This window comes from Grus americana, chromosome 2 (assembly GCF_028858705.1).
Source record: "Grus americana isolate bGruAme1 chromosome 2, bGruAme1.mat, whole genome shotgun sequence".
NCBI classification, from domain to species: Eukaryota; Metazoa; Chordata; class Aves; order Gruiformes; family Gruidae; genus Grus; species Grus americana.
Genome location: NC_072853.1, coordinates 67206213 through 67219529, shown reverse-complemented (window position 1 = coordinate 67219529; position 13317 = coordinate 67206213). Strand labels below are relative to the sequence as shown.

At 40.1% G+C, this 13317-nt stretch overlaps 1 protein-coding gene across 1 annotated transcript in view; it reads right to left on the bottom strand.

Moving 5' to 3' along the window:
• The window catches only part of AHRR (aryl hydrocarbon receptor repressor), an 86527-nt gene that overhangs the window by 50444 nt on the left and 22766 nt on the right, over positions 1 to 13317 (bottom strand). Inside the window, exon 3 of the mRNA XM_054816746.1 lies at positions 10826 to 11007. Within this exon, the coding sequence (XP_054672721.1) occupies positions 10826 to 11007 (182 nt within the window). The remainder of the gene's footprint in view (positions 1 to 10825; positions 11008 to 13317) is intronic.

Genomic DNA, 13317 nt, shown 5'->3' with positions numbered 1-13317 from the left:
CTTAACAGCTCAAAGTATTTTGGGGATTTCCCCTGGCATTGGACCAGTATAGCAGCTATGGTTTGTGGGAACACCTATAAAACCAGCCACTGTGCGTGTCTGTGACCATGTTGTCTGGTTCTGAGTGTACTTTTGCTAGAGACAGTGGAACTGTTCCAGTGCCAAATGCCCTCAAGAGAATTCTAACAAAGATTCCCCTCCTGTCCCTTGTCATTTCCAACTCCCTGGTTTTATAATCAGTCTTGCCAATACCAGGAGAAACATTGAGGCCTACAGGGATGTTCACTTGAATGGTATCCAACAATAGAAAAGTGGTATAAGATACAGATCCAGAATCACAAGAGGAAGTTCTGCAAGAAGAATCATAATGATGGTGTATTTCCCAAAGACACCACAAAGTCTATGAGTTCAGCCCTCTTTATGCAGATGATTGGCTCAGCCTAACAGCTCTGAGCTTGTGAGGTCTGACAATATGAACAACCCACAGCACATGACACGAGTACCCATGGAGTACCAGAAAAGACCTGATGCTTATTTATAACTAAGGTCCTTTATTTGCCATTACTCAAAAAAATAGATATGGATTTTAGAGCCAGTCTCAGAATATGACACTTAACATAGTGTTGCACTGACAGGTTCCCTTGGTCTTCAAAGGTGACAGGAACTCAAGCTATTTAAGAGTCCTCTTTTTCTTCCTGAATATCGGCTTATTCTGAAGAAAATCCTGCTTGTAAATCTACTCTCTTTCTGCTACAAAACCCATATAATTCGCAGGAAACTAAAGAGAAAGCCAACTACCAGAAGGAGGTCCATCGTCTTACAACAAGGCACAAAGAGGAGATATGGTCCTCTTCCAAGAGTCAGTAAAGGTCTCCCAAGGGTCAGAGAGATCTCCAGGTTATCCAAGAGAATGTGTAGCACAAAACAACCTCAAGTATTTGTCACATGGAATGAATGGTGTCACCAGGAAACAAGGGGAAAAGAAAAAAGTGAAGCATTGGTATAAGCAATATGTCACAAAAAAATGGTCTCTCTGGCCATTAAAAATGTCAGAAAAATCTATTCAAAATAATCCACCATTTGAAAGTGGGTAATGTAGGGGAGAGTCAATGTGCAGCTGCTTCTCCAAAAATGAGTCCTGCCAGATCAGGAATGAATATATGCAGCTAGCCTGCTTAGACTCTTGATGCTTGTACTAAAATTTCACTGATGTAGTATTTTAGCACTTGATCAGATAATGACTTGCAGACAGTAGGTCTTCCTTCAAAGATTTACTTACGTACCACTTATGCAGCAGAACACTTTTTCCTCTTTTCAATTGCTATATTGTTATGAAGATGGTAAAATTATAGAGCAGTAGAGAGTGGAAAATGTTTCTTTCATGAACACTCCCTTTTTGGCTGAACCACTCTGAATGCAGTGGTAATTTGAATACGATGATTCAATACAGCCACAGGAATAACCTTACCTGTTACCCACTCTGACCATGAAGGTTCCTTCTCAGTGCAAGTTGTTGAATATGCTGCCCTAAAGAGCCCTAAACAGCCTAAATGCTTATAGACAAGCTAATAAGCTATGACTGTGGAGTACAGCAACAAATACCCTAAAGGCATTTTGTATGTGTGCAAAAAGAAAAGTCCTTATTTCTCTTTCAAGAAAGAAATCATTTAGGTGTTCCATTTCAGAGGACAGCACTGGGAGCGCTATAAATCAGTGGAATATGTCTTTCAAAAAAAAAAAAAAAACAAAAAAACAACTTGTAATTGTGAAACTGTTCAGATATGTTGGGGACATCTTGACTCAAGGTATCAGCTTCAACGCTAACTAAGCAGAGAACCACAACTGAAATCCTACATTTATGACTCAAAGTACAGGTTTCATCAAAAACTAGAGGCTTGTTGATAATCTGAAAGCCTCTTACTATTTCCATAATCAAAATCAATATATAAATCATACCAAGAAAAGATTGGTGGGAGTGAAGAGATGGAGTAAAGGAGGTATAATTCCATGATTGCTGATTTAGGCATTTTATCCTGTTCTCAACGTAGCCTCTCTTATAATCTTTATTTGTATTTCTCATCTTTTATTAGGTTTCCTAGAGAGGTTGTGGATGCCCCCTCCCTGGAAATGTTCAAGGCCAGGTTGGATGGGGCTTTAAGCAACCTGGTCTAATGGACATTGCATGACATGGCATTGGCAAACCCCCCTGCCACGGCAGGGGGGTTGGAATTAAATGATCTTTAAGGTGCCCTCCAACCCAAACGATTCTATGATTCTATGATTATTTTACTTCTATTCTGTGATTCTATTCTATTACTTCTATGATTATTTTACTTTTACTTTATCTGTTCTAAGTATATCCAGTGCAAAGGGCCTGAAAAGAGCCCAATGAAAGGACATCAAGATGATGAAGGGACTGGAGCATCTCTCCTATGAGGAGAGGCTGAGAGAGCTGAGACTGTTCAACCTGGAGAAGAGAAAGCTCAAAGGGGGGTCTCATCAGCATGTAGAAATACTTGAAGGGAGGGTATGAAGAAGATGGAGCCAGGCTCTTTTCAGTGGTGTCCAGTAACAGGACCAGAGGCAATGGGCACAACCTGAAACACAGGAGGTTCCCTCTGAACATCAGGAAACACTTTTTCACTGTGAGAGCGACCAAGCACTGCCACAGGTTGCACAGAGAGGTTGTGGAGTTTCCGTTCTTGAACATACTCAAAAGCCATCTGGACGTGGTCCTGAGAAACTGGCTCTAGGTGTCCCCGCTTCACCAGGGTGGTTGGACCAGACGACCTCAGACATCCCTTCCAACTTCAACCCTTCTGTGATTCTGTGATTCACTAAGACTATGATTTTAAATTTAAGGGGAATCTTCAGGCTACTGGAACCAGCTAACAAATGAAAGAATAAATTTCCCCATGGAAAAGTATCCAGTGTAGGCCATAATTGTAACAATAAACTCAAACGTATGAGTTTACTTTCAAAATCAGTTAAATCTTTTTGTTGCAAAAATTTCCTTGCTTATATAAAGTAAAATCTAAAAACCATATTTATACCAAAAGAACAGAACTTGTCAATCCAGAAAAACACTTTAGCTAAGAGACTTCGAAAAAAAAAAATCCTCTGTGAAAACAGAAATGGTAGGGAGAGACAGTGGGGGGAAAAGGGATGCCTCTTCTCTGCTTGCACTGCAGTGGAATCCAGATCCTCAGACCAGGAGCTTTGGTTCAGGTAAGCAGCACTCATAAAGCAGTGTTGAATAGCATTACAGTGCAGATAATACACTGAAAGCAAGATCATTCTTTGCTTCCCTACCCACCTCAAGTTTTAATTTCTTTATTTTCCATGACAGGCGTGTCACAACAGAAACAGGTCTGCAAGCTATGGAGTGTGAACTGCAGCACTAAATATTCAAACACTACAACAAATAACAGCTGTCCTTCCTTAGGAGAGCCTAATCTAAAGAATCTGATGAATGAACCTAAGGAATCTGAATCAAAGTAGTAAGAAGTCCATGTACATTACTGAGCTGTGAGATCAATGGCCATGGGTACAAGTAGGAGGAGATGAAAGCTGGAACAGACTGCAGGTATCTGAGGATACTGAAAAATCAGGCCAGCTGGGAGGAATCCTTTGTTGCTTTCCTCTTAAAAGGGATAAATCCAATTTCCAGTAAAGATCAACACTGGTGGGAACTGGATGACACTGAACACATAAATGAGTAAAAGGAAATAACCCACTAATATAAATCCTAAATGCGAAGAAAGACAGAAATGACACAGTCTGTGCTATCCTGCCAGAACTGAAAAAATAAATACATAAAAGAGATTTAACCAAAGGGAAGAAACAGGTTAGAAGGAGGGAAGGTGGCTTGGTGAAAGTGACCAGGAAATCCTGGAACTGATGGTTCCTCCAGCAGCGGCAATCTGAGGCACAGCAACATGAAGACACCAAACCTAAAGAACTGAGACTTCAGTACACCTGGAGAACTGGAAGGCAAATCCTCAGGGGACAGATATCTAAGGGAAGTAGGAGCTGGATGTTCTTTCAACAAACCAATGTGCAGTGGATAAGTGTAAACTATCTCAGTGGCAGTGAAGAGTGGGAAATATAAGAAAAGATCATCTTAACAAAATCCTGAGTTCTTCAATGTCTGGAAACTCACAGAAAATATATTATTTAAATTAATAAAATAAAGCACAAATGTATAAGAAGAAAAACAGAAAAGCCAATGCATAAACTGAGATGTAGCAAGAAAGGGAACATTATAAACAGCATGCTGGAAGTCCTTTAACCATACAAGGTTGGGAAAAGAGTTTTCTGCTACTCAGCAGAGGGGGAACTACATATAATGCAAAAAAAAAAAAAAAAAATTGTTTATTGTCTCTTTTTGCTTCCATCAGCTAGGATCAGACAGATATTGCCACTGAACACCAGCAAGAAGGCCAACACCTAAGGTGTTGATGAGTTTCATATTTGCAAGTTAGTTGCATCTGGTGAAAATCATAGAATCATAGAATCATAGAATGGTTTGGGTTGGAAGGGACCTCGAAGATCATCTAGTTCCAACTCCCCTGCCATGGGCAGGGACACCCTCCACTAGATCACATTGCCCAAAGCCTCATCCAACCTGGTCTTAAACACTTCCAGGGAGGGGGCACCCACAACCTCTCTGGGCAACCTGTTCCAGTGCCTCACCACCCTCACAGTAAAGAATTTCTTCCTTATGTCTAATCTAAATCTACTCTCTTTAAGTTTAAAGCCTTTACCCCTTGTTCTGTCACTCCATGCCCTTGTAAACAGTCCCTCACCATCTTTCCTGTAGGCCCCTTCAAGTACTGGAAGGCTGCTCTAAGATCTCCCCGGAGCTTTCTCTTCTCCAGGCTGAACAACCCCAACTCTCTCAGCCTGTCCTCACAGGAGAGGTGCTCCAGCCCTCTCATCAGCTTCGTGGCCCTCCTCTGGATTCAATCCAACAGCTCCTTGTCTCTCCTGCACTGGGGCCCCCAGAGCTGGATGCAGTACTCCAGGTGGGGTCTCAGCAGAGCGGAGTAGAGGGGCAGGATCACCTCCCTGGACCTGCTGGTCACACCTCTTTTGATGCAGCCCAGGACACAGTTGGCTTTCTGGGCTGTGAGCGCACACTGCCAGCTCATGTTGAGCTTCTCGTCAATCAATACCCCCAAGTCCTTCTCCTCGGGGCTGCTCTCAATCCATTCCTCGCCCAGCCTATAGTCGTGCTTGGGATTGTGCTGACCCACGTGCAGGACCTTGCATGTGGCCTTGCTGAACTTCATGCGATTCGCATGGGCCCACCTCTCCAGCCTGTCAAGGTCCCTCGGGATGGCATCCCTTCCCTCCAGCATGTCGACCACACCACACAGCTTGGTGTCGTCAGCAAACTTGCTGCGGGTGCACTCGATCCCACTGTCCACGTCGCCAACAAAGATGTCAAACAGTGCCAGTCCCAGTACCGACCCCTGAGGAAGTCATTGCAACGTATTCTGAGAATGAGCTGAAGCATGCGCAGAGCTATTAGCTATTAGTCTATGAGAAATCATGATAAGAAGGGGATGTTTTGAAAGACTAGAAGAGTCTTTAGAAAGCATGGGAAGAGGAAACCAAAGAATAGTAAGACCACCAATCTGAACTTCAATCCCTAGAAAAGTACTGGAGAAAAATATCAGCCAACCTATTTTTAAATACTTAAAGGTAAGAAAAAAGACGTAGAAATCAACAAATCTGTCAAGGATATGTTGCCGTATTACACTAAATTACCTTCTACAACTGGACATGTGGATGGGAAGAACAATAGATAAACATGTCTTCATAACTTTCAAAAGGTTATTCCTGCTGTCTCACAATGTTTTCGTAAGTAAACTGAAGAATCTTGTTGGAAGGGGGTCCAAGCTTACTTAAGAAACCATAATCTGAGAAAAGTTATCAGTCATTTCATGTAAAATGGAAGGATCCATTGCATATACCCTAGATTAATTTTGAAAAAAAGACAAAAACAGAGCATCAAAAATGGTTAAAGAAAAAACCAAAGGAGCAGGACAGGTCTGTTTTGTCTAAAGAAGGAAAGACTGAGGGAAACATGGGACAATTTCATGGCTGTAAAAGCAGAGGTGCTATGAGAAAAGGGAATAAATTGTTCTTCTACAGAAGGAGGGCTTAAAGTGCAGTAGCAGAGATCCAGCTTGGATGTTGGAGATTGTGAAGGAAGGTGTGGAATCACTCATGTTGCAGATTTACAGATCTTTAGATAAATGTCCCTCAGGTTTAGGCATAGTTGATTCTTCATTCAGGAAAGTCCATTACAGGCCTGTTTCCTAAAATCTTAAATTTTATGTGGAAGAAGATGACATAACATTCATAACAAGTTTCTCAGATTCTACTGTAATTCAATTTAAAAATCCATATATAACTTCAGTCTAAGGCAGGTCAAACAATATATCTCCAGTGTTTGACTTTCACTAATTTTTGAAAGATCTGGATTACAATTTTAATACAAAATTTACAGAAACCTTGAATATATTTATTCACAGAGTTAATCCAGGACTCTCTGCATTCCTTATTTAGTCATCCATAAATTTATCAAATTTTCAGCTTTCAAGATGAAATGAAGCATGGAAGTAAGTAAATACAGAGAAGGCATTGAAGTCTGGAAGTAAACAAACACAGAGAGTCAAAATAATACTGCAAGGGAGATTTTTACAGGGAAGACACTGGTTTTGTGTGTGCATGCATGTTTCTGTGTTTGCTTATGTGTATGTGTGTGTATAAACACAAAATACAAATTTGTGCATGCATAAAATGTCCAGATGGGAAAAAAATAACATAAGCTATTGAATTAAATTACTTTTTATCTAAATGATATCGTGAGGGATTTAAAATACTTCTGCTTCTTGAATAATCAAAAAATTGATCCATATTAAGGTCTCTACATTTGCCATCCAAGACTGTACTCAGCAGCATTAGTTATCATTTATTAGGCAAGCTTATGGCTAAAAGGATTAACATTAATGAACGGTATGGTGAAGGAAAATTTGAGTGGCCGACCGATATAAGGTTAGTTGCACTAGGAACTGAAAGATGAGGAGCTCTAAGCCCTGGCTGTAACTGTATTGGTCTATGTAAATTGTCGTAACTATTTTCCTTACAGATAATGGGAAGCTTACGTTAGCTGTCTCTCAGAAAGGATCTGAGATGCTAAAAGAACAAGGTGCTGTTCTTTTTACATTGATTTACAAAATTAACACCTATACTAGAAGGGAACAATTTAAATGATCAACAAAAGGGAGTCCGCTTTGAAGTGGAGCAAGACCACCATTTTTCTGCCAGTGGAAAAACTGAGAAATAGGAGGTACTATAGGATGTATTGTCAAGAGTGGTAGAGGAAGACAGACTACAATTAACCAAGATGGAACATGGCCAAGACAGAGGCCCAGCGAGCTCAAGGGGTCACAGCCACTAAGTACCACTCCATTCCCACAGAAGCCCCACCCAAGGCAAATTTTTGTCAGGGCCAAATGACCGGCACAGCTTCCTGTAGCAGTTGATGCCTTTCAGTCTAAGTACTGGTTTAGGTCCACGCTGCTTTATACAAGAGATCTGGTGAGATTGGAAGGTTACTGCTGCGAGCCATTTTGAAGTGCTTATCAGGAAAATGCAAAATGACTAAATGCATATAGCTTGGGGGGAGTGGGGCTATTAATAGAGCCACTGCCAACTGATAACAGAGACACAAAGACTGTAAACCAAGTAGGCAGAAGAATTGTTCTGAAGCCAAAGGAAAACATTGCTAAGAATGAGAGGGGGAATCCACCATAGTGACTGATAAACTGAATGCTAGAAAAATCTGTCTCAACAAACAGATCTGAATTTTGGAAAAGAACCAGGCCTTTGCTTAAGCAACTTAAAAGATGAACTGGCCATATGCTTCAAGGTAGTAACCTGTAATGATCACCAAAGAGGGAATAAATAATGGATGAATATTCTCTATCCCCTAATACCTAATTCTCTGCAAAATGATTTTCATACTTGAAATCAATATGGTGAGGTCACTCCATGCCCTTTAATTGGCTATTGATCTTTATAAATACAACATTTGTGCTACACACCCGACTATTGCAGAGTAGCTACTGAAAGGACATCTAGTGGTAAGTAAATGAGTATGTCTAGAAGGCGCTGGGACTGTTAAAGGTGTGTAATTATAATTGTCATGGGAATTGCTGAACTGTTATGGGTTGAATCTGCAATGTCCTATATGAACTTATGTGCCAAATAGCACTATTCACAGTTTAAAAAAAAAATATATTGGAATATTGCATAGCTGAGCAGAAGTAATTTCTGATATGTTTTGCTTGATATTCAAGCCAAATTCATCATTCAAGCTTGCTCATCACTAACGCTTGGATCCTCCACTGTGCCACTCTAAAATATCCTAAGCAATTCCTTCCCTTCTCATCTTTCTCTCCTATGAAGACAAACAGCTGAAGCATTTCAATTGTACACATTCGAGCTAATTTCAGTCTTTTTTTTTTTGTCCATCCAACTTTATAGTCACTTCTTGCCTGTGTTTATTCCAAACCCCTTAATATGTACTAATGCCCTTGTGACCAGGAGATGCCCACAACAGAAAGCTGTATTCCAGATGGAGTCATGCTGGTCTCATGCAGAGAGGGATTATAACCTTCCTGTGTAGTGACATGCTGCCTCTGGGCAAACAGACCAAAATCCACACTTGGCTTTCTTGTTTATGTCAACATATCGTATTACAAGCATAGAACAATTTGCTGACCAATGTCCCTCTTCGATTATTGTTTTTATGTTCTCTTTTCCAGGGTTCTCTCTTCTGTTGAACATCAGTTCCTCTGGATTAATGTTCCCTGACTGAATTAGTACAGCTTTGCTAGGTCAGTTTTTCCAGATACCTTTTTTTTATCCAATTTTATAACATCTCTGTATGGCACTGGTCTGTTCTCTGTCCTCGCAGTGTTTGCAACAGCTCACAACTTGGTACCATCCTTTGATTTAAAAAGCCACAAACAAACCATTTCTGCTCTTCTGTCCTCTTTCATCACAACAAAGATCAAAACACTGGGATGGATACTTTTTGTTTGCTTTTTACCAAAGTTTTTGCTTAAAAAAAAGTCAGATTCTGCCTTATTACTCCACAACTATAAGGAAGCAGATCGTGACGTGCCAGGAAGCTGAGGCTGCAGCTCCTGCTCTTACCCAAACATTAGCACCCATTCCTCACCCAGCTCTGTTTCCAGGGCTCACCTCTCCTCCACTCCACCCTTCTGAAGCTCCAGACTGCTCTCTTGTCTTAAAATGGCATGTAGTTTCCTTCCTTTGCTATAAACAATGCTTTCTGTAACCTTAGTTTCATGATGTAAACATTTAAAAATAAGAACGAAGGGAACACAAACTATGTGTTCAATTAGGTAATTTGGGGATTAAATTAAATGAAATCTCTTGAAACATGGAACATTTCAGAGTAATGAAGTCTGGCTTTACTTGTTTTCTTTTTAACCTTTGCCTTTAAAAAAAGGAGACGATGGATCTTGGAAACTCTGGCAGAAGAGTAGTAAAGGCAGCTGAAGACAGCTTATTGCTTGTGAATCCAAAAGAAAGGAAAGAAAAGCTCAAGAGGAAGGGGCCGTAACACTCAGGTATGTGTTCGAAGGGAAAGAGAGGCACTCTGCACACTGCAGGATGCTGGGGGCTCGGCAACCAGCTGCCACAGTTGACATGGGAGGCTCCTGCTATCTGTAACATCACCATTTGTAATCTGATGTCAGCTTGTAAAATGCCCCGCAGTCTGCCAAAGCCTCTTCAAAATCTGGTATTTCTTTTATACTGAAATATATTTTAAAAAGCAAGGAACCAACCAACAGATATCATTCTGCAGTCAAAACAAAACAAAACAAAACAAAACAAAACAAAACAAAACAAATAAGGCTCCCACGTATACACTGTGCATGATAAGGAATAGTAACAGGAAGGAGTAGTAAAGAGCAGTAAAAGAAAAATAATGCCCATAAAATACCTCTGCAGTCCACCTATAAGTTTTGGTCAATTATACTCCTTCAAATAGGCTTTTTTTTTTTTAAACAACTCTAGAGAGGATTTTCATTGTTAAATCCCTAATCCAGATTTTGCTCTTGTGAACTCTTCAGCAACAGAAGAAACTAAAACTGTCTGGAAGTTTAGAAGAATTCTTATTATATACATCTGAACATGCACATTTGGCTTTCATTGTGCAATGTGCCAGACAGCTACAAAAATAAAGCGCAGCCTACTACAGCTTTAGTCAACACTTTAAACTTCAGATCTCACTTATCCTGAAAGAAAGTCATCTTTTTGGCCTTTGAAGCGAGCCCATTTCCTCTTGGCATACAGCAAACACAGGTAATACAGTAGTTGCTTGACTGTCACATGGTATTTAAACAGACATTGCAAACATGCACGATAATAGCTTCAAAAAGTGAGTTCAAAGTATCTACAGGTATTACATCTGCCCCAAGCCTGTTTGCTGGTTTAGGGATTTTACATTTCGTGTTTTCCCATCTCCTAAAGCCTGCTGAGGAAGGCTGGGGGTGATCCCATTATTTGGTGAAAAACACACAAAAAGCATAGGAGGAAACACACAAAATTTCCAATGCAACATTCCATGCACAAAATAAGTTCAACAGTAGATCTTTTTTTGCTTCCTTTATCAATTTAATACTACTTGTTAATTTTACTTGGGATTAGTACAAAGCAGCAATAAATTAGAGGGAGACATTTAACGGGACAGTGGTATCTTAAAGAGACCTACCTTGAAAGAAACTTTTGACTCGGAGATAGCTGACACTAAGGCGCAAGACGGACAGTTTGTCCAGCTTCGATATGATGTCAGGTGGAAAAGGCAGGAGGCTGGCCAGATGGTCCAGTTCCGCGTTCAGACGGTCCCTGTGTCTCTTCGAAGGATTTGATTTTTCATTCCCAACTGCAGGCCTTCTGTGGTGGAGAACACATTTTCAATTACCTGTTTTACCTCCAGGTAGTACAACTGGAGGCTGGGATCTTGTCTGAAATTAGTTGATAACTGGCATATTTAACCTAGCTTCTATGAAAATCTTTGGAGTTTCTATCCCACGCCAAAAAGAGATTTACTGTGCTGCATTTGCTATTGTGCGAAGACATGGACATTGGCCTCTCTTTTCACATCTGCCCAGTGGAAAAGAGATGAAGAACTGATACCTCTTACTCAGGACCCTCTCACCTTAAGGGAATGGGCACTATCTTAGTGTTTCAGTGAATACCAAGAAAAATTATTTCTTACCTATGTTGTACAAATGAAGGTCAGAACAGAAGAGGAAAATTACCATGACTAATGCATGAACCCATTCAACACCCACTGTATTCATTCAAAGCATCTTACTGCCCTCCATTTAATGACTCAAAGTTAACCTGTGGGTCAGGAGATAATTAAGAAAAGAGCCTGTCTTTAGACATGATTTTAAAAAGTATGGGAAGCAAGGTGAAGAGACATTCTTTCCTCAGGCTCAAAAATCCTGTGAACATTCTCACATATACCTTCCTATGTCAGTAATAACAAAGATAAGAATTTGGTTTCTCTCTTAAGAACATTGATGTTCCTCCCAAAACACGAAGACTAATGTTACTTGGATTTCTAAGCCAAGCACTCCTAGTCCATCCCCATTTCATGTCCCTCTCATGCAGTGGACAGGGCCAGACGCCTCAGAAAAAAAACTGTTGTGAAAATGCATTAAGATGAAATACATCACAAATGAGGAAGCTCAATTCTGGGGTGTCTGCTGATATTCTTCTCACAGAACATGTAAGATGCTGTTCTCAAGGGGGAGAAAAGGAAAAACTGGTGCACTTGTGCCCAGTCATGGAAACCTGATTTCCAGCATGACAGCGAGGAATGATAACTGCAGAAGCACAAACTTGCCAATTAAGCAAGAAGACTTGAGTGGTGAGTTTGAGAAAGTGGTCATCTCCAGCAGACAGCCATTGCTGGACCGAGCAGTAGGCAAGTGCGTTACCCAGGAATGAGCCACAGGTCACTGGAGCCAAAAACTACATGGATCCATGATCTCAGAAGGAGTGCAGCAGCCCAGTGCTATAGCTGAGCTAGCATCTCCCAGGGCACTTAGTGCTGTGTCTGCTGGTCCTCCGCTCGCTCTCACAATGCCCATGTTCAAGTTCTTACTGTACCACATCACCACATTCCTCCTGAGGCATCTTCTCCAGAATACAAAACACTGAGAGAAAAATCAAGGAGGAAAAGATGGAAAAATAGTCAAGAATGGGAAATGATGGGCCAGGAAAATACAGGTGTACTAACAGTTTCTGCTTTCACCTAGTTAAAGGCAAGGATCATAATTTTTTATACCTTAGCTGGTGCTCCAGTGGATAATCAGAGTAAAATTAATTATTTGTAATACTTTACTACTGCATTTCCACACTCCACACATTTACTATATTTTTCAATCATAATTTTAATTTTGAGCATAAGTATTTCACAAGGTGGCTAAAGGGTTAAATTGCAACATTTATGTGTTACCCTCTTATAAGTGCAATCTCAATTTATCATTGTAACTGTGATTAAAAAAATTGTTGTGTTTAGGAATTAGTAAAAAAAAAGATCAATGTTTTGTACATGTGATTGCTGACTTTGCTGCTAATCGAAAACCTCTTAAACCAAATCAGATATGAAAAATTAATTGCTACTTTTGAGAGCCTTCAGTTCATTTTAACAGGGCAACATGGATAGACAGAATGAATGAAAAAATGTTTGAGGTAGGTGAAAACATATAATTCCTGCTTTTTCATTCAAAATTATGAAAACTGGTATGTGGCCCTTCAATAACAGGAGTTGCTTTCAAAGACATGGGGGAGGTTTTGTGATTGGAATGAATAAATAATTTTCCTCTATTAGAGACAGCACATATGCAACAAATAATGCAATCAATAAAGAAGGAATACTCTCTTTTACCTTTCCAGGGTTAGTTGTTTTTCAAAAAAGGGTGTACATATCGGGCACTAATTTTTTGGAGTAAACCCTGAAGCTCAGCCATCCTTACTATGACACCAAAAGGATGTCTGGTCTCTGGAGAGTAGTAATTTTGTGGGAATATAGCCTGTAGTTCAGTAGAAGCTAAAGAACATAAGCTTTTACTAATTGTTCTTTATATCTGACACCCAGTTGAAGTAAGGAAGAAATTTAGGATGGAAGAAATTAATTCCAATAAGGAAAATGATACCAATGGGTTTAAGGGGTAAAAATTGTCAAGACTA